This window comes from Orbicella franksi, chromosome 10 (assembly GCF_964199315.1).
Source record: "Orbicella franksi chromosome 10, jaOrbFran1.1, whole genome shotgun sequence".
In the NCBI taxonomy this organism is placed as follows: Eukaryota; Metazoa; Cnidaria; class Anthozoa; order Scleractinia; family Merulinidae; genus Orbicella; species Orbicella franksi.
The window spans coordinates 15,368,863-15,396,286 of NC_138154.1; the positions used below are offsets into that span (position 1 = coordinate 15,368,863).

General features: G+C 43.4%; 2 protein-coding genes across 2 annotated transcripts in view; both read left to right on the forward strand.

Moving 5' to 3' along the window:
* Window positions 1–27,424, forward strand: part of LOC145500321 (uncharacterized) — a 246,823-nt gene that overhangs the window by 26,681 nt on the left and 192,718 nt on the right. The window contains exon 10 of the mRNA XM_081479823.1: window positions 4,396–4,467. Coding sequence (XP_081335949.1) covers window positions 4,396–4,467 — 72 coding nt within the window. The remainder of the gene's footprint in view (window positions 1–4,395; window positions 4,468–27,424) is intronic.
* LOC145500099 (uncharacterized) overlaps window positions 6,554–27,424 on the forward strand; it is a 121,699-nt gene continuing 100,828 nt past the window's right edge. Inside the window, exons 1-2 of the mRNA XM_081479585.1 lie at window positions 6,554–6,608; window positions 7,796–10,143. Coding sequence (XP_081335711.1) covers window positions 6,554–6,608; window positions 7,796–10,143 — 2,403 coding nt within the window. The remainder of the gene's footprint in view (window positions 6,609–7,795; window positions 10,144–27,424) is intronic.

Here is a 27,424-nt window from a genome sequence, read left to right on the forward strand (position 1 = left end):
CTACCCAAGTAGCCCACTGAATGAACGTAGCGTCCTCAGCAGCGACTATCCGTCATTATGAGTCAGCCTTTCATCCGTGCGCTTTGGTGTCCTGCCTTGAAGAAGTATAACCTTTCCTTCATCTGCCTGCTAACCATACAAACAACCTGCAGACTACAATAACAGTAATAAGTCTAACAGCTCTTTTACCCTTCTTGCATACCTCTTTATGAATTTCCCCTCAGTTCTTTTCTTGAATGTTGGTCCTCTTGTAACATGTTCTGAAAAATTTGGTTTATTCAAAAACCTTTAATATCATATACCTTAGCAACCTGTAACAATCCCATCCTTGAGATGCCAGAGGAAGTTATCACGCCTTTGATCCACAGGAACAAAAACTTCAACACGTGATTACCGGTAGCTCCTGGTTGTGAGTAAAGGCTATTTAGGGCCTGTTCACTTGGAAGCGGGAGACCCCAGGGAGGTGACGTATCTCACCTACCTGTGGTAAAGAAATACTTGTCTTCACATGCTAACCCGGGAATGTGGGGTGAGGTCCAAAATGCAATCACACGGTTGCTAAGCATGCACATACATGTAAACAAAGAACTAGCGTTTGTTTTCTTAGTCTGTTCTGATAAAGCTGCTTTTTGCTTCAATGTCATTGTTGCAGCCAAAACTTCAGTGTGATTCCACTAACCAGCCTGACTATCCAATTCCACGCTTAAATTGTCACCAGCACTGTCAATTTCATCAGCATTTTGGCAGTTTTGGAGGCGAAATCATCGAAATAACTCACCACGCCCATAGTGGTTGGCAGCCATGTTGTTCTGCCGTGTATTTTGGCGGGCTTAGAAGCAGTGATTTGATTACCCCCGGTTAGGCAGGTTACTCCACTCCGCAGCTTTCACATGGAGAAAACTCACCCCACCAAAGCGGGTTACCCGGACTGGCTGACTGGTTAACCCGCCTTCATGGGGTACCCCACCTAACATGTGAACACCATCAAGAGAAAAAGAGAGATTGTATGGATAGACTGGTTACCCCACCAAGGCAGGGGACCGCCCCTGCCTGAGGTCCCACACTTCCATGTGAACAGGTCCTTAGACTGTATTTTGGCTAAACCAGAGAAGGGCTGTCAGGGACACTAAAAGTGCTGTTGTGAGGATTTGGTTTGTTAAAAACATCCAGAAGTCGTTTTAATGTTAACTACCATTTACCACGTAGTTTATGGATCTTAAGTTTATAAAATGTGTTTGCTTTTTTATATGTAAAGGCGACTTTTAAGGAAATCTGTGAAGAAATATCTTTTCCTTGTTTTTCAGCCAAATGGTGATCTCTGTAGATGATGTTTTTATCACTTGGATTATTATGTTTTAAAATTCCATCATTGGTTAACTGCAAGCTTCTCCTCTTTCAGATACAGATGCTTTTAAAAAAGGCAAACCTAGTGACCTTGAACTAGATGATTTGGCGTTACAGATTGGCGCAGTGTGGAAAAGACTTGGAATTCGCCTTGGCATTCCTCATGATGTATTGGAAGGAATAGCTGCTAATGCAGAAGATAAACCATTTCAGATGTTACTTCGCTGGAGAAATACAACAACTTCAGCTACACCTTATCATGAACTCTTTGAGGCCTTGTGTCATAGTAGAGTTGGGCTGAATAACCTGGCCAAAGAATTTTGTTGTAAGGAAACTATATGATTCACTTTCTTGCAGTACAACGTCTTGAACCAGGGTAGTCAGTAATTTGTGAAGTAGGCAGACCCCAACCCAGCTATTTTTTTTTTCATTTCCCCACCTACTTGAAAAATAAGTGACAGCCCTGGATTAAGGAACATTGCATTTTTTAAATCATATATTTAAGTACAAACTATTGTATTGTGGCAAATATATCGAGATGGAAAAAAATGTCATTGTGAGAACACCCTAAATGATGTAAATCAAGGTGTTTTGGTTACTGCTATGAAATCATCCCCATAGGTATAGATTTAGCTAAGGAGGGGCCCTAAAGGTAACGGTATTTCCTCTATGAGTTCTGAGAGCACCCCCTGTGAAATTTTGAAAACCTAAACAAGTTCACACAGGATTGCTGTGCACTCTAGAGGCTTAGGGACAAAATTTAATGTCAGTTTTAGGTACTTATCCAGTGCAAAAACATGAAGAAACTTTGCTCACCTACAGCTTTTAGGTTAATCTTTTAACCCTTTTTACATGTAGACCAAGTGGCAAGTGGTAGAAAGTAAACATAAATAAAAAAATTGACTTTGCGAATGGCCACCTGCATTTTCAAGTCCCAAAATAGTATAAATTAGGTTGAACTTCTATTGATCTAACCAAACAATTTGGAGACAAAATTCTGACAATATTGCCACAAAAAACAAGAACAGAGAAACTAAAAACTGTTTGGGGGTAGAGCTCTATTGTAAGTTGAATATTTGATTTTAAAAAATCGTATTCTATTGTGTTTGTTTTAATTAAATTAGTTAAACTTTCCAAAAAAACAGAACTTCACTAATAAGAGTTATTTCCCTGATACAATATCTACTGTTTTTTGTAGCTATCCATAATTAAAGAACCACTACAGTGATGTCGTGTTATTTCTGTAAAGTTTAGTTCACTGTTGTGTATCATTTTTCACATTTTCCGTGTATTTTGGAGAAAACAAGAGTTTCATTTTACATACCGTCGTGGGGAAAACAAAAGTAACAAGTTACAAAGTTGGCGTGAAAAGCTTAATTGGCACGTTTGCTGCTTCAACGTATCATTGAATTACCCCACCAAGGCAGGGGACCTCCCCTGCCTGAGGTCCCACACTTCCATGTGAACAGGTCCTTAGTCTGTATTTTGGCTAAACCAGAGAAGGGCTGTCAGGGACACTAAAAGTGCTGTTGTGAGGATTTGGTTTGTTAAAAACATCCAGAAGTCGTTTTAATGTTAACTACCATTTACCACATAGTTTATAGATCTTAATTTTATAAAATGTGTTTGCTTTTTTATATGTAAAGGCGACTTTTAAGGAAATCTGTGAAGAAATATCTTTTCCTTGTTTTTCAGCCAAATGGTGATCTCTGTAGATGATGTTTTTATCACTTGGATTATTATGTTTTAAAATTCCATCATTGGTTAACTGCAAGCTTCTCCTCTTTCAGATACAGATGCTTTTAAAAATGGCAAACCTAGTGACCTTGAACTAGATGATTTGGCGTTACAGATTGGCGCAGTGTGGAAAAGACTTGGAATTCGCCTTGGCATTCCTCATGATGTATTGGAAGGAATAGCTGCTAATGCAGAAGATAAACCATTTCAGATGTTACTTCGCTGGAGAAATACAACAACTTCAGCTACACCTTATCATGAACTCTTTGAGGCCTTGTGTCATAGTAGAGTTGGGCTGAATATCTTGGCCAAAGAATTTTGTTGTAAGGAAACTATATGATTCACTTTCTTACAGTACAACGTCTTGAACCAGGGTAGTCAGTAATTTGTGAAGTAGGCAGACCCCAACCCAGCTATTTTTTTTTTCATTTCCCCACCTACTTGAAAAATAAGTGACAGCCCTGGATTAAGGAACATTGCATTCTTTAAATCATATATTTAAGTACAAACTATTGTATTGTGGCAAATATATCGAGATGGAAAAAAATGTCATTGTGAGAACACCCTAAATGATGTAAATCAAGGTGTTTTGGTTACTGCTATGAAATCATCCCCATAGGTATAGATTTAGCTAAGGAGGGGCCCTAAAGGTAACGGTATTTCCTCTATGAGTTCTGAGAGCACCCCCTGTGAAATTTTGAAAACCTAAACAAGTTCACACAGGATTGCTGTGCACTCTAGAGGCTTAGGGACAAAATTTAATGTCAGTTTTAGGTACTTATCCAGTGCAAAAACATGAAGAAACTTTGCTCACCTACAGCTTTTAGGTTAATCTTTTAACCCTTTTTACATGAAGACCAAGTGGCAAGTGGTAGAAAGTGAACATAAATAAAAAAAATTGACTTTGCGAATGGCCACCTGCATTTTCAAGTCCCAAAATAGTATAAATTAGGTTGAACTTGTATTGAACTAACCAAACAATTTGGAGACAAAATTCTGACAATATTGCCACAAAAAACAAGAACAGAGAAACTAAAAACTGTTTGGGGGTAGAGCTCTATTGTAAGTTGAATATTTGATTTAAAAAAATCATATTCTATTGTGTTTGTTTTAATTAAATTAGTTAAACTTTCCAAAAAAACAGAACTTCACTAATAAGAGTTATTTCCCTGATACAATATCTACTGTTTTTTGTAGCTATCCATAATTAAAGAACCACTACAGTGATGTCGTGTTATTTCTATAAAGTGTAGTTCACTGTTGTGTATCATTTTTACCAGCACAGTCAAATTTTACAATGTGTTTTCCTTACAGACATACCAGCTGGGAAGAGAGAGTTGCCACATTCAAGTAACCATCCAGATGCTAAACAACCCAGGGTTGCAGGTACTGTTGTTAGCGATAATTGTAGTTGTATGGCATGCTGAAGCCCACTGTCATGCTGTGATGCTGTTCTTCATGATGGAATTTAACTTCAGCTTTGTGATGAAAGTCAATTGGAATTTTCAGTCCTGACTAACACTTTCTCCATGTACATGTAAATATTGTTATCGTTAACTCCATTTCAAGAGAATCTGTTTAAGAAGTCAGGCTTAAATCTCATCTTCTCTTCCCCCTATCTAACCAGGCTGAAATTCTCCATGTTTTCACTCCTTAGTATCAGCTAAAAACTAATAAGCTCTTTAAACATGAATCTGTCCCTTGTACCCTTGGAAGCAGGCTTTGAAATATTCATTTTGTTTCATTCCATATCTCAAAAGTCAACAGAAAAAAGTTAACCAATCAAACAGTTGGATTAAAAGTTGCTGAGGCTCATTAACCCATTGACTCCTAACCAATCAAACTAGCTTTGAGGGAGAATGGATTTTTTGTCACTTGAGACACCATCAGCTTTGGCATGATGATTGTATTCTGGGTAATTTCTTAATTATCTGTTGTTGTTTTTCAGTTGTTTATTCGTCTTTAATGTCAAAAGAATTATATTATATTACATTTTTATATATTTTTTTCAGTTTAGCCTAGAACAAAGCACAGGGTTTTCTTTTTTTACCGCCGGTATAGTAAAAACAAAGCTTGTGGCTTAGGAGTGTCATGGCCCATGTGTACAAAATGGCATCCTTAATTGCTGGTGTGCTCGGGAAATGCATTGTGGGCTATGGCACTCCAAGGCCAAATGGTATATTCTTGTTTGTTTGTCTGTTTGTCTGCTTTTTGTTTGTTTTTGTTATACCATATACTTTTATTTTAGGTTAAATTGAAATACCGTAAATCCTCGAATTAGCGTCTCCCCCCCTCGAATAAGCGCCCCCTTCGAATAAGCACCCCTCTTATCAGCTGTAATTTAAAATAAGCGCCCCCTCCCCTTCCCCCATTTTGTGGACGAATAATGACACAACAAAGGATGTATAGTTTTCGTCATGTAGTATTGCTACATTGTTTCAGTTTGTAAACACGTTAAGTGAACACGTTGAACACGTTAAGTACTGACGGCGCCGCGATTTTAACTGAAGCTTTTTATGTCAATAAACAGCTTATGTTGTTGTTTACGCGCAGATGATGTATCAAAAAAATGATCATGTCAGGCCACGATTTGGGAAAAATTAAATAAGCCCCCTGCTCCTTAAATAAGCGCTCTCGGTCTTCTTCTAAATTTGAAATGAGCGCCCCGGGCGCTAATTCGAGGATTTACAGTAATATAGATAAAAAATAAAAGAGAGGAAAATATCTACTTTCAGAATAAGAAACTCAATTGGGAAAAACAACCAAAAATAAAGAAATTATGCAAAAATTGCCAGGGCACCCATAGGCAACCATACACGTCAGAAGACGTTTTTGATGATTATCGAAGGAACTGGGAAAACGTGTCACAAGGCAAACCTAAACAGGCATGATGGGACACATTTTACCAGAGATACCCACAATACATCTACGATTTTTTTTTCCTGTCGTAATCTAAGCACAAAAATGACCCGTTTTAAACCATTAGTAAAAAACTACTCTGTCTATTCGTTGAAAACTTTCCCTACGGGAACAAAAGGAGCTTATAGGCAAAAAAATACACAAAAGAGACCGAAAAAGGCCAAAAACCAAAGGAAGATGAATAGTGGTATTCTGTTTATCGATACCCTGAATAAGGTTTGGCAATTAGTAAATTCGATTTCTTCACCTTTAGTGTCATTTTTTTTTCTCTTTTTACACGGCATGGCAAAAGTTTAGTTTAGCGTTTGTTCTGAACTCTGCAATTTCCTTTTCATTTCTCACTGTCATGGGAAATTTCTAAACATCATTTTTTAGGCTCTATGACTTCCATACATTAGCTCTTTGCCATGTCTCTTCCATTTTTGGTCCAGTCTATTTTTTCAAACTACAACGATATTTGCTAAGTCATGTAACTGGAAAGAGAAAAAAATAAATAAAATATAAGCGGATTCCATTGATGGCAATTAAAATTCGGGCTATTTAAAAGCCTGTGATGTCATGTATTTTACCAACCCTTAATAATTCCATGCAGGAGATGCCAAAGGAAGGTAACACGCCTCCGATCAACAGGAACAAAAACTTCATCCCTTTTATTCGGAGCTTTCTTAATTTTTCATTCTAACGCGCGCTTGGGACTGGCACCAGCCACTTTAATGTACACAACCACGAAGTAGTGTCCTCATCAGCGACTATCTGTTGTTAAGGGTCAACCTTTCATCCGTGCGCTTTAATGTCCTCCCTTACAGAAGCATAACCATTCCTTCATCTGCCTGCTAACCATGCAAACTACCTGCACACTACAACAACTCTGACAGCTCTTTTACCCTTGTATTATACCTCTCTATAAATTTGCCCACAGTTCTGTTCTTGAATGTTAGCCCTCTTGTGACATTTCTTGAAAGATTCGGGTTATTTATAAAACCTTTAATATCATATACCTTGGCAACCCGTAACAATCCCATGGTTGAGATGCCATAGTAAGTTATCACGCCTCCGATCCACAGGAACAAAAACTTCAGTCATCCCTTTTTTTACTCGGAGTTTTTGCCATTTTTCCTTCTAAGGTGCGGTTAGGGACCATTACAGTATGTACACAAGCACGATATAGTGTCGTTAGCAACCCCTTATCCGTGTGCTGTGGTTCCTCGCTTGAAGCAGCATAACCTTTACTAGATCTGTCTGCTAACCATACAAACTACCCGTAGTTACTCAAGCGCGCGCTTGAGCTCCCCTCCATCTCCCGCACATGTTTTTTGACATGACAAATCTTTTCAAAATTCTTCCCCTACTCTCAATTGTTATCGCGTAATCTCGCTAAAACGCTTCAGGTATTATCTCTCGACATTTTGTTTCTGTGCGGAGATTAGGTGACTTAGGACGCGCAAGAAAAACTGCCAGCCGGGGAAGGGATTTTAGAGATTTTTCCTGTCAAAAAACCTGTGGTAGAGGGAGGAGAGAGCGAGAGCGCGCTGGGTGACGCGTTTGGGATTAGGAAAACAGTACGATCATGTTCAGAAAAGCTATTTTGCTATTTGAGAAAAAAACTTTGGAATCGACGCTTAAATTCTCCGACTGTCCTTAAAATATTCGAAAACAAATGTTTTAAGTTGTAAAAAAATCTTTCGACTTCGTCCTGTGTTTGTTTGGTTTCGTGGAAGCTGCGAAATTTAGAGATTCGAGAGAATATTTATACTCCCTGTGTTTTAACTGCCGGATTCGTTTCTCGTTCTCACAGAACCCTTCACCCTTGAAAAGTGCCAACAAGAGCTGCAGTCCATATATGACACCATGAGCAAGGTGAAAATCATCCCATGGGACGAAAGCTCTGCCATTCATATTGATGATCTCTACACAACGTTATCGTGGGTCAGGGATGACAGGAAACCCAGTGGAGTGACACAAGAACAACTTGAAGACTACACCGACATATTCAAGGGCGACAAGCATCACCCTAATCCAAAGCGACTTCTGGTGTATGGACGGCCAGGCATTGGAAAAACCACATTTTCCAAAAAGACTGCTTTCGACTGGTCGCAGCAAAGAAAAGAAATCTTAAAGAAATTTGATGTTGTGCTGCTGATTAAGTTGCGAGATGTGTGTGAGTTGAAAGGTATCCATGATTTTCTAAGGGCTTCCAAACTGCTGGCTGGTGATGAAGTGGTTGATGATTTCTATGAGTACATACTTCGTAATCAGGAAAAGGTGTTACTGATTTTGGATGGCTATGATGAGGACTTCTGTTCTGGAGAACAATCACCGGTCCGTGACATTTGGGAGGGCAAGCAACTGGGTAATATCCACGTGATTATTACAACCCGAAAAGAGAAAGCTGGCGAGTTAAGATACCACAGCCGCGTTCAATTTGAAATAAACGGTTTCAAAAGTGACGATCAAGTCAGAGCGTTTGCGAGCAAGTTCCTGGGTGATGAGGAAAGAGTTGAAGAGTTTGTAACCTACTTACGTGAAAGAGATTTGAACGACTTGGCTGAAATCCCACTTCTTTTGTTGATGCTCTGTACAGTCTGGAAGGAAAACCACTTTAAGGAACTGCCAAAATCACGGGCTCACATTTGCCAAAATTTCATTGAAACTTTGATCCTCCACACTATCGCAAAAGATGCAAAAGCAAAGCAAGAGGAAGGTATAGACGCCTACAATGTAGAGCTTTGTGGACTAGGCAAGCTTGCCTTTGACGCACTTTTGCAAAATGTTCTTTCTTTTCCTTTTAGCAAACTGCCTGACAGCATTTTGAGTGAGAAATTAATCAAAGTCGGGTTGTTTCATGTCGTCAATGCTGCAACATTTTTGAAACGCGAGCAACATGTTCATTTCATTCATAAATCAGTACAGGAGTACCTTGCTGCTTCCTATCTCAAGGAGGAGTTGTTAAAAGAAAGTAAAACCTGTTTGTCCGAAGTTGACTCATTTGAAAAGATTGTCAAGATGATTGAAGTTCTTAGATTTGCCTGTGAGCTGTCAGCAGATGCGGCATGCGCCATTCTAAGTCATCTGGGGATCGTAGGAAAGAAGGAAGGCCTGACAGAGTACAGCTTCACCGACATACCTTGTATTGACGACTTGTCTAACAATCAGTTTCTAACCCTTATCTCACGTAGCTTTTTCTCATGCGCATCCGACAGGAGGTGTGATCTCTATCCTACATTTTTGGCTTACGTTGGTGGTGTTTTATTAATTGATTCTGACCAGTTGCATAGCGTTGCCAATGAGCACATGTTCAGGTCTGCTGCGGCGCCAGAGTTTAGCTTCTTCTCTGGCGTCCGACATACAGAGCAAAGCCGTCGAGACCTAATCAGCGTACTAGAAGACCTCAGTGCAGTTATTGTCAGCTGTTCGGGCGAAAAGAAAGCTTCGGATTTCCTAGAGAAGTATCCATTACCAAACGTAGATGATATTTTTCTGAAGAAAGAAGAAGGGAAGACATACCTTTATATTGCTCAAATTTGGCTAGACTCTTCATTTCCCACTGAAATGCTTAGGGAGCTCATGTCATCGCCAGAATCATCTCAGAGGAAGAAGCCAGTTGATGACCAATCAAATGAACAAGACGACAGTAGCGCTTTGTGTTTGACTGAGAACAGCACTGCTGATACTCAGACTACTCAACATTGTCTCTCCTGTGTCTGGAGAATTCATGTCTGGGTTGAAGAAAGGCAAGAGATGGAGACGCTTATTGACGTTCTATCTTTTGTGACATCTCCACGATATGTACTCATTCATGGTATTTCACTGCGTGCTACTGATCCTGTGTTGGTGGACACCCTGGTCTCACGTATTAACTTTACAAGCACACTTGATTCGTTATCAATTACCACTATCAATTTGACAGCCAAGCCTGCTACTGTCATCGCCAGATCTCTGCACCAGGCTCCTAACTTGTCTCGTCTCAACTTGTCATGTAACCCTCTTGGTGAAGGAGTAAGTGATGTCACGCGACATCTCAGCTGTGTTCCTCACCTGGACACGCTGTACCTTTATGGTGTTAAGATGACAAAGAAACAAGTGAATGATTTGAGTGAAGCTGTGCGTCAGACCAAGATCACGAAGTTGGTGTCATCTTACCATGTAAGTTTTGTGATTTTTGTTAGCATTCGTCTCAGCTGTTTACCGTAATACTGATGTTGTCGAGATATTGATTTGGCAATTGCAATATGTTTTGTTTCCTTGTTTTGCCGAACAAGCGTTAAGTTTAAAAATTAAAAGACGAGGGCAAAGTTTTTCGGATAAAAAGTGCTATAAATCAGTCCAAATTAGTTTTTCTGATGAAAGCGTTAATATTTCATGTAATATAGGGATGCAATATCTATTTTAGTTTATATGCGTACTTTCTCATGGCTCTGCTGTAAACCTGTTTGTTTTGCTGGTACACTGCTTAGCACTGGTATCGCTTGTCCTCTGAGACTCTATTGCGCATTTCTCGGCAATTTTTCATTCTCCATGGCATTTAAGGGAGTTAGAGTTAAAGTCATTTATCGGTTTCATATTCATCCCGAAACTACATTTCATGACGGACACCACATTAGAAATACATTTATTTTCTGGCAGCTGCTTCTTGTGCAAGCTTTATTTAAAGTTATAAAGTGTATTAATATTTATTATTATATGGGTTTGGCTTGTGGCCGATATAACGTGCGCTCTGATTGCCTAAGAGCGAGATCTGAGTGGCATTATGCAGCCGTAATGCTCACGGGCCGATTACGGATTATGCAAATTAGGGAGAGCGCAGCTCTGAAAATTCAAGCGCATTGAAACGATGAAAGCCGATTAAAAACAGTCAGAGAAAGTAAATTTAATTCCGATGAGCTAAAAGTGTAGATTTTTCCTTTATAAAATTTATATAGAAGTCGTTTTTGACTTACCAGCCGGTAACCTCGGCGGGCACTAGTGAAAAACAATCAAAGTTTGCCGAAATCACTAAGGGAAAAACACCATCGGCAGATCTGTCATGCATCCTGAGCAGAACATGCACCACGAAGAAACTTATAAGTTATCATCTTAGTCACAGCAATTACCGAAATATTGAACTCCGTCACAGTTCTCATCGAATAGATTCCCTCGTTTTAACACAAGCAAGTGTAAATCAGCTTCCAGGATCATCAGATGTACACAATCGGGCGGTTTCGGTCGGTAGCAGTGTTTCTGATAACTGCAGGAAGTTTCAGACGTTCAGAAGGCTTGAAAAGTTCATCTATAAATCCCAGAATGAAGAAGGCGAAGATATGTTGTCGAAAGCGAATGTGAAGATCGAGTTATTCTGAGCAGTGCATTCTGAAGCATTAGTATTTTCTTTCACCGAAAGACCATTTGTTTGCACTATTTTGAAGCGCTTTCTGTCTTTTCTATAAACGTTGACGTTTCGCCACAAAAGTCGGAAAAACTCCCCCATCAAGTTGTGGCACCACGATACTAAAATACCTTTTTGAGGCTGGGACAATCATTTTTCCCGTAAAGAAATGTGTACTTTTAACGGAAGACGTAATACAGTGGTTAAGTTCACTGACTGTGTTGCCGGTTTTCATGTGACGTCATCAATTTCCAAAATAAGAAATTACCAATCCTTGTGAAGTTTTAGTTTCATCAGATGCAAGACCCTCTCATAACTTGACGTTTTGCAACGTTTAAGCCTGACAGGGTTCCTCATTAGGTAATGGAGCACGTCGGAATTTCCAAGTTAATGCGTTGCGTGACATTAAAATGGCGGCTCGATAAGGCTTTCGAGTAAGTCAAAGGATGAGTTATTGCTCAAGTTTTTACTAACTAAACAGTTCTTTCTCTAGACAAAGTATTAATTTCAATGTATCGGAGCTAGTCAGTAGTAACGTTTCGTTTCAATGGCAAAACTCAATGACAGATGTTTCTGTTACTTTACCGCCGCCATGTTTGTGTCCCTCCGAGGGGCACAAACATGGCGACACCATACAAAGCTCCATAAATTTGAGTGAAACACTTTTCCGAGTAACGCGCGGATAGAAAACCGCACAGACTTAAAAATTTTGCGAGGTTCTTTATATATCAGTCATCTTTCATATCTCAGCTTCTCTTCTTAATTTATTGAATGGTTACGATTTTTGTTTTTGATGGCGTCACACTGAAAACCAGCCATAGTTTTGCCCTGGGTTTGAGACGATGAATGAATCGGTAAACACGCGCATCGCCGGATGTAAATTGACGACATCCGTTCGAATAATTTTTTCTTTTCTTTAATTCATGAGCCATATAATAAACAACTTAATAACCTCGACCGTTGGGTTGGTACGGGAAAATCTCAAACCTCAGCCTACCTTGTTGACCTCGCTATCGCTCGGTCAACACGGCTAGGCCTCAGTTTGAGAATTTCCCGTAAAGACCTCACTCTTGGTTATTAAGTAGTTAAAGTTAAGTGTTGTCGTAAATTACTCACGCTTGTAGTGAACCACATGGTGGAAAAGTTTGGTTTTAGTGCAAATAAAAATAAGCGTTAGTGGGGTTTTCAGAGGAATTGCCACGAGCGATTAGGTTCTAAACGTTCTAACACACTTTGAAAAACTAAATCAGGTACAAAGGAAGCCATTTAAATGAAGCGTAGAACCTTGTTTCAAGTTTTGAAAAATAGAATCAAGTAACATGTAATCGCATGGTTTCCTTCTGTGGCTTGAACAGGAACCACTCATCGAATGTGGTTCTAGCGCTCGTTTAAGTTCTGATAGTCGTCGGAAATTTTACTGGTGCTTATTTTACTTTGTAAGAGAACTCGGACATCCGCCAAGAGCCAATCCTGGGCGGACAGGAAACACAACTCTTGGAATCAGTGTTTCAGACATATGTTTTTAATGTGAACAAATTGTCTTGGCTTCGACGATGTAATGGACAAGATTTAGTAAGTTAATCATATCTCTTACACTTTTCTTAAACTTCTCTTTTGGAAAGGAATCCTTTGCTTTGTATTTCAGTGTTTTTTCTTTCCACATCACTGCGCCCTCAAACATCCACTAAGAGCCGATGCGAGGTTCAATTCCACCTGTTACCATCCTACCCCGGGCATTCCCCGGGTAGGATTAGACATTACTTAGCGGCTTATTCCCCGTCCCTAGGCACGAAAACGTCCCGGGACTCAGATCTACCTTAACTATGTCTGTATGTGCAGTAAGGGTGGCAATATTGGTTTCTGTGCAATAGCAAAAACATACGTTTTGTCAAGAACGCAACGCTTTTCTAGAGTTAACTGAACGAAGGATACTACGTTGAGTAAACTATATACCATTTATTGAAAAAAGAACTGATTTATATTCCATACAACATTGACGATCCAAAAAAGTAAAGATAATACTGAGTCATGTATAATGTTTCAAAGAGAAAAAGCTGTTACTAAAACTCTGACTTTCTTCAAACAAATAAGGTGGAATATGATCAGAAGACTAACAAAAATAGTACTCAATATACAGGTGGTCGATCTGTAATAATGTATAACTTTTGATTTTATATTTTTATTAAATAAACTTACCTTCAAATATGGGCTTTAATTTAGAAAGATTGTTTTGTTCCAATCAAGCCAAAACAAACTAGCGGCTTTCCTACAGAAAAACTCTCTACGTCCGGCAAGCGGTGCGTCGCCATTGCGTTTGATAAACCACGAGCACAAAGCAATTTTTTTGATTTGCCCGGCTCCCTAATCTCGGGACAAGACCACCGTAAACAAGAGCCGATGCGATGCGAGGTTCAATTCCACCTGTTACCATCCTACCCCGGGCATTCCCCAGGGCACATGTCCCAGGGGTTTCCCGGGGGGGATGGTAACAAGTAGAATTGAACCACGCACAAGTATCAGAGCCCATGGCGTAACAGAGATGCCAATTTTTTAAAGCCTTTTTCAGACTTCTTTTCCGATTCGTCAACATTTTGTCGCCAGAAAAGTCTTCAACGAACGTGTCTGAAATAAATCTATTTATGCTAAGAAACTTCTTATAGACACGCGAGTCAATTACTGAGGCCTGTGACATAACAGAGTGCAAATTTGTGAAAGTCTGTTTTGGAAGTGATGTCTTCACCGACTCGTCAACTTTCTTCCGAAAAATAAAGAACAGCGTGTGGGAAATTCGCCAACGGCACAACATCCAGATGGTGAAGGACTTTTTGTTCCAGTACGGCTCGCTTCTATTCTCCTTTGCAGATGTTTAAAAGGGGTCAGCACCACCCTACCCACCCCCCCTCCCTCGCCCCTACTGTTTAAAGTGTGGGACTGACGCTGAAAAGGTCTGAGAAGGAGACTGGCTTTCTTGAATGCATCTAGAACTTTAGACAAGGTCAGGACAGTTCCTTTAAGTGTCAAATCAGGTTTTTGACCTTTTCCATTTTCTAAACGAAAGAACAAAACTATAGCTTACCAATTTTTGATCTTCTTAAATTGACTCCGTTTAGGAAAACAAGTTCAGCTACTACATTCACACACTTCAAGAACACAGGCTGCTTCATGAACGGGAAGTGGAACTGAAGACCCTCTCATCCACCCTCCCCTGTGACACAAAATCCTCGTCCTCGGTCTCATCAGCTGCCTCATTTAGATTATCTCAGTCACCTAATTCAAAAGTTATTAAAAAGGCTGATAAATAAATTCCAACTTAGTTTATTGCTTGCAGGCAATACAAAGATAGTGGCTTGCATCTTGTTAGACAATTCCCAATCCACTCCGATTATAGTACGCTTCACCCGTGTGGTTTGATGACCAAAGACATCCTCCTCACACTGCAAAACGTTCTGAAAGCATCTTCTGTCGCGGATATCTATATTACGCCGAATTTTGCTTTTTTTATTCTGGCCTTTCGTGAACTAACTTTGATCTGAATCCCTTCCGACTAAACAGCGGCAAAAACCTTTTGAGACAAACAAACAGCCGTATTAACTCTACATCCTTTTCCTGTTGGATTGGTTGTTAGAAAATAACTTGTAGTTATAGCAGCTTTAAGTAAACACTAATTAGGGAAAGGGATTGATAAGCTATAACTCAATATAATTATGTGGCGCACCGCGAGAAGCCTGGACTTAATAAAATGTCTTCAAGAGTTTGTGAGGGATGTGAAAATCTAGCTGACTTTTATGATAATATTAATGTAATCAGTGTGGCTCCGCCATACCTCTAAATGTCAATAATTAATATTTGAATCTGAAGCACTTTTTAAGGAAATGTAAATTAAGGATTCTTTACTTTGTAGAAAGCGTTTCAACCGAAAAGCTGATAGGCTTTTTTTTTCAGTCTTGAGGGAAGAGTATTTTTCTCTGGAAATTACCTAATGTAAAAAACTAAAAAAGGGCGAACGAGTACAGATTTTGTTGAGCCCACAAAGCTTTGGTCAGCAACTAATGGCTAGTGTGTGTGGATAGAGACGATGGTGTTTGACAATGTTTTGTGATTTATGACAGGAGCGTGATGGGAGCCCCAAACCTGAACATGAATGGCCATCTGAGGACTCCTGGACATCTGACTTCTACTTGAAACTTTGGTATGGATCAAAAGACGAGCTGCAGACTGAGACATCAAGTGAATCAGAAGACAAGCCGGAGACTGGGACATCAAGTGAATCAAAAGACGACCAGGGGCCTGGTGATTAGAATCAGATTTTATCGGTTGCTGTAACAACAGGCTAACATAAACTGCACAAGAGACTGAACAAGAGGACCAGCAAGAGACTGGAACGGAGCAAATGGGCATGTGATCAACAAAAGGAGCAGAGCATCACGAACTGTAAGAAGACCACACACCTAGACCCTAAGGTAGTATGGGTACATTTATGTCAGTTATGTCTTAGCACAGTGGTCAAGTGTACTGCGCGTGCGCAATTCCCGCCAAAACTGACGCTGACAAGTGCAAAGTCTCTCAATCTGTTTTAAAATCCTTTACTTTGAAGCAAAAACTACTGAAATCGAGCGCTTTGAACGCCAAATGTGCACACATAATTTGATAATTGTTGTCTACCAGTTTTGTCGTCTCATATTTTTGTTCTGTGTCGTATTTTATGTGAGATTCTCAGACACACTTGAACATTTCAAGGCAATGAAAATCGGAAGTCCGAAGTGGCATTCATTTGACCGCTGTGTCTAAGACGTGTAGGACTGAGACTGAGTAATGTAATCTAACACAGGAAAACCATGATGACGCGAAACAATGTAAGCACAGGGAGATGTCACATCAAAATAGAAATGAAAATAGTTATCTTACAGACACACATATATAATGAGGGTTCTGGCACAGCACTCACACAACACAGTGCAAGCACAACGCAACTCCTCATCTGGAGATTCGGAGTTGCGTTGTGCTTGCACTGTGTTGTGTTCGCTTGTGACCAGAACCCTCATTATATATGTGTGTGCTGTGCCAGAAATGCGTGTGTGTGTGTGTGTGCTGTGCCAGAAATGCTGTGCCAGAAATGCGTGTGTGTGCTGTGCCAGAAATGTGTGTGGCACACAGCACAGCAAAAAAGCGGGTCCAGCGAAGCTGCAACGTCTGTAATCAATATGCGCGGAGTGCCCTTCACTTGTATATTCAAAAATGTGCCATAAAAATTTTCCTATTGGAGAAGTGCTTGCTCAGTGTATACGCCGTCATGGCTGCCGTGCAAATGTTCTACGGCCCAATACAGAGAGAGGAAGCCGACATGGCTGCCGAAAGAAATTCGTCCCATGTGCAAATTTCCGAGGCCATTCAAAACCTCCCTCCAGAGCTTATTGAGATGATTCTCAAGGAGTACATCGCGAAAAAAATTAAGGAAAAAAAGGAAATGGGCTGGGATAAGGTACACAAGCATATTCCAAAACCGGGTTGGGATAAGGTTAACAGAAATATTTCAAAACTGCGTTTCTGCCAATACAGGCAGCAGATTTTGCGGATGGTTATTTGCTTTGAATATGCGGACTGCTTTTTCGAAGGTTGTTGTTTCCCCTGTTTCAAAAGGGAGGGAAATCTTCATAAAGTATCGCTAAGCCGGCCGATGGAGTTAATAGAAGCCACCCCTGAGTACAAGAATTTTTTAAAAGTATGCTCCGGGGATGGTTACAATTGGCATGAGTGGTTCCTTTTTGGCAGGGAGCGTTAGCGAAAAAGGCGGCGACTAACCTTCGTTCGAAGCAAAAGTTTTGCGAGTTGCGTGACATTTTTATCAGAAAGACTGGAACCAAATATTCCCCAGGCCCCCCTGGCCGAGCAGTACAGAAAAACATGGAGGACAACTCAAGATTTTTTTGTTTGGGCCGAAAATGATGAACCAGAACAGAATTCACCGAAAAAATACGCCCAGCCAACGCGTTGTAAGTTATTTTTTCACCACAGAAGCTGCCGAAGTGAAGCGAGCAGGAGGAAACGAGAAAATAGCAAGATTCGATCGCAGCGTTCGATCGCTCGTAACATGAAATATTCTTGAACAAGGGCCTCGATTGAGCCTGTTTAAGTTTCCTCTGCTTCTCGCATGGCTTCAACGACTTGATATGTTATCTGTCTGACCTCTTTCTGCCAAATGGGCGTAGAAAGTTCCGTGAAAATAAAGCAAATAGCGTGGAACAGCACAAGCATTTTGGCCTTCAGAACTGTTGTTGGGATATAATTTATTCAGCCAAGCTCTAAATATAGCTCAAGCATGACATCATCTCGCCACCAAAAAGTGCATGACATCATCCCGCCACCCAAAAGCGCATGCGTATGTGTGAAAACCTGCGAATTTAGGCAAAGGACAGAGAAGCACACCACAAGTGAAAGGCTCGGCAACAGGATCAATGTATATAGCTTGAGTAGTTATACTATATATCAGCAAGCAAATGATGGTGCTTTGGGATGTGAGGGTGGCCACCTCTGATTCCTAATACGGCACGTACAGGCGCTTGTCAGGGGTATGGGGTGAACCCGCCCCGGCCCTCTGGAGACTGGGAGGTGCTCAGAGGTCCCTCGGGACCTCAAACCTCATCCGGAGGTAAAACGGAACAGCCGCCCTGTCAGCGGCGCGAAAAGGGCTAGGCAAAAGAACAGCCAACGAGCACCTCCCGACAGGGTTTTGCTTTTTTGTGTGACCTGTTACGCAACGTCACGCGTGACAGTAACGTAACCCAGTCACACAACGTCATGCGTGAAGGTAACGTGGTGTAACACAATCACCTGTTTTTGATAAGACTAAGAGAAAGTTTTGTGTTTTTTCGCTCAAAATTTAGTTCAAATCTGCTGTTTAATCCGCAAGTTTTTTTCTATATTCTTCCCGAACCTGGTCCCGAACCTGGTTTGTTATTTTTGCGATATCTGGCTGGATTGGATTTGTTTGTATTCGCGCGAAGTTCGAGCGTAAAGTCTCTTTAAGGTGGCGATATTTCTGCATTTCACGAGTGATCAGTTGAAACTCCGTGTCAGAAACCCGATTGTCATTAAGAGCCTGTGACACAGAGCAGTTTATCGAGCCACGTTTTACGATAGCCAGAGAGTGGATTCTCGAGTGTTTATTAACCTTGCGTTCAAGCTTCTTGTTGACAACGGACAGGCCAGTGGAAACCGCGCCAGATAAAGCTCCTATCCCGGCAACAGGGGTGCTGACAAGAATTCCAACACCAGTGAGTGATGTTGCAACAGCCCCAGAAGACAGAACTGCCGTGAAGGCACCAAGGCCAACCAGGGAATAGTGAAGCGCTTTCTGGGCTTTTTTATATTTTTTCAACACAAGCCTGTAATGCTCGACCTCAGCAGATATTTCTTTTTCAATTCTGCTTATCTCGGTTAGCCGGAAATTCTCGGCATTTGTCGTTTCAGGAAGGCTTGGATAGATTCCTCTTTCATTCTCGGCAGGCGGCGCGCTTGGTGGCAACCGATTCGCCGAAGACATTGCGTATATATAGAAATTTAACTTCGCGGTTTTCTGCGCGACACTGGGGTGCGGAGTTTCTCGCGAAATCTTTGACAGCGGGATGAATCTCCCCCCGCAGATAAGAGCTTTCTACAAATTCCACGTATACTTCACGGTCAGGCGCATTTTGTACCAGCTAGGAGGAATTCAGAGCATGAGCGCTTTGCCCGGAGACCCGCCTTTCAACCAATACAATAATCATTACGACGTCGCTTCGTACAAAAGGATATGCAGCGAGTTTGGCATTGACCCCTCGAGCGATTTCCGCTACACGCATGGGAAAAACCACGGTCTGGGAAGCATTTATGTTTACGTGTCTGGCGCGGGCGCGTCGAAAACTGACTATAAATACCCGGGATGGAACAAATTCAGCGATGAAGGCGGCAAAGCTATAAATGGGGACTTGATTTATTTCATCGAGCCGGGGGCCGCTTCTGATGCTCAAGCGGACTGGTTCGCGCCAAACACCGCGAACGGTTTGACGCAGACGGGCTTGGCACGAATCAACCAGTCAATCGAGGCTTTCGTTTACTGCGTTCTGGGCTCGCAAGTCAACGTCCGCAGCAGCATTCTCGGTTCAGGCGGCCGGGCGAGAGGAGCCCAGAGCGAGTTCCTGGTGTTGATGGAAGATGCGATCAGACAGCCCGACCTGGCACAGAGCGTGCAAAGGTACCAGCTCGCGGTGGATCAAGCGAAGGTCAGGCTCAATCTCGCAGTAGCCCCCTTGGCCTAGCTCATGCCCGCGCAAATGATAACACCGCAAGCACGATCGGTTACAACAACAAACTGAAACAGGCAGTCTCCGGGATGAAACTGGGGGTGAACAACAAGGTAAACCCGGAGACAAAAAAAGCTGGGCTCACAATCATGGCAGGCGGCCCGTCAAAAATTAACCCTCCCAACAGCCATCCGTGCAATCCGATACACAAAGCCACAACAGCCGAATCGAAAAAACCATCTTCAGCCGAAACTCAACAAGCGCAGCCACCTGCGGAAAAAATAGAGGTCGAGACTCCAGATAAAACACCGCAACACGAAATTAACAAAACGACGGTAATTGTCGGTGTAGTCGGATTATCTGCTTTGCTGTTCATGGCTTGGCGGTAAGTTAACGCTGCTTCTTAAAATTTTTTTCGAACAAAAAGGCCACCGCGGCAAGAATGACCAGCCAGGTGTGCTCTGCCAGAAACCCGACGACTTTGCCGGCGGCTTTGAAAAGGAACCTCACAATCGAGCCAATCGGCCCGGGCAGCAGAGAACCGAGTTTCGCGGCAATATCTTTGAGGCCATTTCCCAAAGCTTTGCCGGTGGCTTTCAAACCTCTGGTGAGGACCGCGATGACAGCTCCGATTGTGGTCCCGGCGGCGACAAGAATAGCGGTCAACGTCACGCCATATTTTTTGAAGATTTCCTTGACCCTTTCCAAGAGAGGCCGCCCCCTTTCCCTTTCCGCGATCTGAGTTTGCAAACGCTCGAGCTCCTCGTTTCTTTCTGCCACTCTGCCTTCTGCGGCTTCTTTTTGGGAGGACGAGGCATTCTCATTTTGGATGATCGCCTGGTCTTCCGCGTTTTGGCGCTGCAGCTCGCTTTCCTGCTCTTTCAGGTCGTCCAACGGTTTTGTTTGGTTGAGCCTTTCTTCCATGGCATTTGTTTCACTTTCTTTTTCTGCGATGCTGGCCCTGAGCCTGTCGACCCTTTCTTGTTCTTTTTCTATGTTTCTTGCTCTTTTCGTAAGCCAGTCCAATTCTTTTTTCTTGTTTTCAAGATCGCTTTGATAGTTCTTTTTCACTTCTTTCAGCCTACGCAGCTCTGCTTCACTTTCAAGATTCGAACCTTGTTCATCCTGAATGGCATCAATCTTGGCATCAGTTTGCTCGATTTTACGTCTCAGAACCTCCACTTCTTTCTTTTCTTCTTCTCTTTGCGAAGCGAGTTTTTCCGCCTGTTGTAGTTGTTTCTCTGCCTCTTTTTGTCTTTGTTTCATTTCTCTGATGGTATCGCGGTCTTCTACAATGACATCTGCAGCTCTTGGCCCAATTTTTAAAAACCTTTCCGTGAAGTCTGTCCCGTCATCTTTCATAATCTTGTACTCACCTCCCCGATTACCTAATGCAACAATTTTACCCTTGTTTTTCCCTTTGGTGCCTTTCATAATTGCAAAACTACTCTCTTTAAAGTTGGTAAATACTTATTTTAACCGGTCTATGATAAATTCCCGTTCCGAATCTGGTTCAAGCAAAGGGATACCTTCTCCAAAAAATGATGTCTCGGCATAAGAAGTGTCAGGCAGGCCGGACTGCTCGTGCCACATAGTAGGCATTTCCATTTGTTCACCCCCGTGGTAGGGGGTGCCAGGTTGGTAGGGAGTGGATGCACTGATGGGGTCAAAAGGTTCGGTTGTGTTAACCTCTTGCCCGTCATCATCAGAACCATCGTGGTCAAGCCGATTGTCGAGTTCCAGGTCTTCGTAACCAAATTCGCCACTGCCTTCCGCCATAGAAATATATTGCAAGCCTTTTATTTTCAAATTAGAAAAAAATCGCCGGAGCGTTATACAATGTCAGTTCCAGAGAACCTTCACGCAACATACAGCAAAAAAACATTACACGGCATGCAGGCCGAGCGCGCGGTCAAGCGAATCACCTTTTCCCACACTGAAGCCAAACCTGGCGATACGCTGTATGTTTCAGTGCCCATGCTGAACGTGAACGAGGTTCTGTTGCCGGGCTCGCTAGCACTTGTCCTTAACGTCGACCTTTCTGGAGGGCACGCCAACAACTTCCTTGTCCAGAATGTCACGCGAGCGCTTGTTGACAGCCTGCACGTGAAGTTTGGAGGCACCACCCTGCAAGACACGGTTGGCTATGGCATCTACAAAATCTTTGATGACCTTTTCCTTTCGCAGGAAGAGCGAGACAACAGGATCCTCGAAGGGATTCAGAGCGAGGACTTATGCAAGATCCGCTCAGGCGCTGGAGACAAGAAAGTCTCGGGCGTCGCCGCGGAAAACAAGCTGAATGAGGTGTACGGGAGCAAGTACCGGATCAGGCTGGACCATCAGATCCTAACCGATCACGGCGTTTTCTACCCCCAGGCCCTTTAGAAAGACCTCACGTTCGAAATAACCCTTAATGGAGCTGCACATGTGGTCAATGGCTCCGATACAACCCAGCTGAAATACAAGCTGACCAACATCCAGCTCGAGTACGATATGATCCGCAGCAAGACTCTGGCAGACGAGGCGCATAGCGTTTACTCCAGCGGAAAAGAGTTCGTCTATGACCACGTGATGCGTTCCAAAGTGGTGACCTTCAAAAAAGACACCGACACGAGGAAAAACATCAAAATCGACGCCCAAAAAAGGTCGCTAAAAGCCATCCTGCTGCTGTTCATAGAACCTTATACCGACGAAGCCTGAGATTCAGAAAAATACGTCTTCCCGGATCTGACGAAAGTCAGCGTCACGATCAACGGCTCGCCCAACATGCTTTACAACAACGGCGTCAAAGGCAAGGACATGTGGGAAGAGGCCCAACGCTTCTTCGTGAAGGGCAAAAAAACAAGCACATGGACGCGACAAAGTTTTACACCGGAGATAATTTCGGGCTTCTGATTGACATGCGCTCCATGGCGGACCAAGAAATTCATGGAAGTGGCAAGCGCATTGTGAACAGTACAGACGGGGTCCAGCTGGAAATCGAGAGGAAAGCCGAAGGCTCAGGCAACGTGAACTGCCACGTATTTGTCATCGTTGACTCCCAGTTCAACATTATGGACAGACAGCTGGAATCTGTACAGAACTGAATATAACATGGACCCAAGCAAGATTCCCTTCAACGCTCTCATCGTGGGGCCGACCAATTCAGGCAAATCGAGGTTCGTGGTGGACCAGCTCTATGGCCCTTTCCGCTTCAAGTTCAACCACATCGTGCTCATCTGCCCGACGTTCACGCACAACAAGACCTACCACCGGCTTGGCGAAAACAATCCAAGAATGGATGTGATTGTCTGCGAGCAGCACGACGTGGAAAGGTGGTTGCAGCTCGTGAGATGGCTTTTCATGGGCACCAACACGCTCAGAATCCTCGACGACTGCGCAGCCTCCAAAGACGTGAAAGGGCGCACTGGCGAGCTGGTGAATCTCGCCTTTTCTGCCCGCCATATGGGCATCAGCGTGTGGGTGCTGACCCAGAAGTTGACCAGCATAACATCTTCCTTCAGGGAGAACGTGGCGGCGATCGTTCTCTTTTACACCCCCTCGGCCAGGACCACGAAAGCCATATTCGAGGATTGCGCTGGCGAGCTCTCCCAGGATGAGTACAAAGGTCTGGTTTCAAAGCTGAAAGAGCGAAAGTTCTCTTATCTTGTGTTCTCGCTTCGCCACCCCTACGGGGTAAAGTTATTTGAATAAAAAAATGTAAGCTGCATATAGCCTTGCACAATGGCTGGAGAAGAGGCCGCGTTAGCAGACGTTATGAACCTTCTTCAAACCGAGCCCGAACCGTCGAGTGGTCCCGCAGGTGGCCTTGTTCCAACCGCTCCCGGACCCGACATTCCTGCTCTTCGCGACCAGCTGGCCGTGCTCGTGTCCACAGGCAAAGCCAAAGAGGCCATCAGGGTGCAGTTTACCCACGAGCACGTGAAGCGCCTCAGCGACAAAGAGGTCGAGAAATTCGCCAAACGCTACGAGGCGTACGTGGGCTCGAAGACAACAGATAGCCTGATCGACAGCTTCATTTTTTTTGCAACCAAAGCGGTCGGAATGGTCGTAAACATCGAAGACATCGAGGCTTATCAAAGAGAACTCAGAAACGACTTCATCTTAAACATACAGCTCTCCAATCTGGCCGGCAACCTTTATTTGAAGTACAGCCGGTTTCTTGCTGTGGCCAACGTGGCGATGATCACCACAAAACATATTGATTATAGTCGGCAGTTGCCAGAGCAGAGCCATCCTTCTCGTGATGAAAACGGCTATCTGCTTGAGGGCGTTGATGAGGTACCCGGCTCAGCGACTGCAGAATAACTGGCCAGCATTCGTCAACAACTGCTGAGCGCTTGCCTACAAATTGTTAACAATTAAACTTTTTTCATTTGCTTATAATACGGTTCGCTTCAGAATGTCTGCCGAACAATCCGAAAGCGCACCTGCCGTCACGGCGCCTCAGGCCGAGACCAAGGCAGCACCTGCAGCCGATATCACACAGAAAACGACAATTCCGACTGCAACCACGCAGCGCATAAAAAGCCCCAAGCGTGTGGCCGCTGGAAAAATGGTTGCCGAAAGAACGCGGCTGGCCCGGGAAGAACAGAAGAAAGCGGCCGAGGCTTATCACGCGGAAAAAAAGGAAGCGAAAGCCGCCACAGCGGCGGTCCCTGAGCCAGCCCCGACTACAGAAGGTGAAAGCCCAAAGAGCGAAAGCCCAAAGAGCGGCTGGCCCAGCACCAACCAATGGCTTACTATTGGCGGCATAGGCGTCTCAATGCTCGGGTTCTATTACACACGTGAAGAGCTCAAGGCAATGGCCAAGTCCGCGTTCGACAAATTCAAGTCCATGTTCGGCACATTCAAAACGCCGGAGCTCGCGTCGCAGCCCGCGCCTGAGCCAGAACCTGCTCGCGCGACACGGCCAAATACATTTAAAAAAATGATTTAAACTTTTGCGTGTAATGTACATCACGATGTCTGACATTGCTCATACTCTCATCAATGCAGCCGCAATTGGCGGAATTTCGATATTATGGTTCGAATTTACTGCAAAAGCTTGCAAAAAGGTGAAGCAACTTACCAATGAAATGTTTGCTGATAAGGGTGCAGAAGAAAGAAAAAGACAAAGAGAAATAGACCAAGAAGTAAGAAGAAGACTATCAGAAATAAGAAGAGAAGAAGAAGCCGCGGGGGGAGGAAGATTAAATGCACACAGTTTGGAGAAAAGTTTTTAAAAATATACTCAGATGGAAGTCTACTGCGTGAAAGACCGGCGAGTGACGCCGAACGTCCGAGGAACGACAAAAATTGTTGCTACAAAGAACAACAGGCGACTGCTAAAAGTGAAGTGCGCTGTGTGCGGAATCACCAAAACAAAGCTTTTGCCTGGAATTCCCAGAAAGAAGAATTAATTTTGGTTTAAACTTTCATTCTTCACTTATATCGAGCACCATGTCCGACAACAAGCTTGTCAAGATCGTCATTGAAGCCGCAACTCTCACGGGATTAGCCGCGGGCATCGGCTGGGTCGTAAAAAAGGTTGTGAAAGAGAATTTCACTTCCGATCCCAGCAGCAGCCCGATGAATTACGTGAAGTTCACCGCCGTCATGTCTGGCAGCATTTGGCTCAAAAGTTACCTCGAGGACCAGAAAATCCTCCCCGTGAACGTTTGAAATTTTTCGTTTTGAATAAAAAAGTCTATTATATTATCGCGCAATGGCAAGCATTGCAAGAGTTGACGTTCACGAGGTTGTTGAGAGATCCGCGAGAGAAGATGGAAAGAGCTACGACGAAGCACTCAATGAGTTTCTTGCACGTTTCGAGCGCTCACTTCTCAACTTCGGCTGGATCGAGGAAAACGTGAATTAAAAAGAAGCTGCGGTGTTTTTGAAAGATTGTCAACAGCGAGCCGCCGAGGCGTATCAAAACGCCAAAGAAAAATACAAGAACGAACCCGAAGGCCTTCTCGACTGGATTGCAAACAACTTGGTACCATTCGAGGAAACAGGAATGAGTTGTGATTTGAAAAAAGATTCCGTTAATATATAACCATGGCGAGCATCGCGATCATGATTGGCGGGGCCGTGTTGAACGCCACGGCTTTTATCGGCGGCAATTATCTGGCGAGGGCACTTGGCGGGGGCGACAAAGCTGCGCTTGCAGAAAAGAAGCGCCACGACAAAGCTCTCGAAGTTTATCAAGCTGCTTACGCCAAATACGAGCAAGACCGAACACAACTTCTCGACTGGATCGCGACCAGCGCCCAAGAAAAGGAGCAGGCCAAGCAGAACTTCACCAACATTGACTATGCCTTCAAACTCTACAACCAGGTGCATCCTGACGAACACATGGTGCCCCCCAAGGAGCCCAAGTTCTCAGATTTCTATCAGCCAAGCGAGCAGCAGAAAAAGGGTGAAATCGTGTTCGTGGGCGCTGGGGCGCTCGCTCTGACCTACGCGGCCTTCGAGTACCTTTAAATTTTCGGCGCTCTCTGGGCAGAATATTTCTTTCGTGTTGAAGAAAACAAAGATCATTGTATACCATGGACTCTTTGCAGAAGTCTTGTTACGCTTCCATATTGGAAGCAAACCCAAAAGCAAATGAACTTTGGCTTTTCGAAAATTTCGAAAATTTCAAAGAAACTTGGGAGGGTTTGCAAAAATTATTGGAATTGCCTGAGTTTAATCAACTTTTTGTGAAATGCGCTCCAAAATCAATGGAGTAAATTTCGGAAAACAAGATTGTCAAAGGCAAAGAAATTGAGCTGTTGGAAAATTGTATGGATCATTGCGCGGATAAAATTTACGCGGATGAAATGTTAAGCTTCTTAAAACAAGCCATGGGAAAGTTGGAAGAAAAAACAGCTGCAGATTGTTAGACTTTCAGCTCTCGGTGTGGTTCCTTTAAACCTTTTTACGCCTTACTTATATGGACGCCAAACTCGCGAAGATTTACTACAGCCCCAGGGGCTACTGGAAAGGAATCGCCGCGATCAAAAAATTAGCCGAGACCGCCAAGGTACCTGAAGAAGCCGCAAAAAAGTGGCTCATCAGGCAAGCGCTCTGGCAGATATTTCTCCCCATGCCGAAGTGGATTCCTCGGCCGAAATTCGACGTTCCCACACCCAACAAGGTCCACCAGGCGGACCTTTTTCTGCCGCACGACAAGTTCCCTCGCGGCCGCAAAGTTTTCAAATACGCGCTGACCGTTGTTGACGTGGCCAACCGCTACAAAGAGGCCGAACCCCTGACTTCGAAAAATTCTGATGAGGTCGCCCTGGCCTTTCAGAAGATTTACAAGCGCTCGCCTCTGGAATGGCCTGAAATGCTGCAGGTTGACCCCGGGCGCGAATTCATGGGTGCTGTCACGAAAGAGATGGAAAAGCACAAAACATATATCCGGCGCGGGCGCGTTGACATTCACCGCAACCAGGCCATTGTCGAACGTTTCAACCGCACCCTGGCGGAGCGCTTGTTCGGCCACCAGTACGCCGTGGAAATGCTTCTCCCTGAGGGCAAGCGGTCCACTGCCTGGGTGAAAAGACTTCCTGAAGTTGTCTCGGCTTTGAACAACGAGGTCACAAGCCTTCTCGGCAAGAAACCCGCTGTCGCCATCAAAGAAAAAGCCGTTTATTCAAGGCCGTCGACACCTTACACGAGGCCTGTTGGGAAACGCGAAAAAATCCTCCCCCCTCTTGTCCAAGTTCGTTATCTCTACCAGCCCGGCAAGCTCGAAGGGGGCGTGAAAAGAGCGACGGATCCAATCTGGTCTTTGAAAGTTTTCGGCATTGAA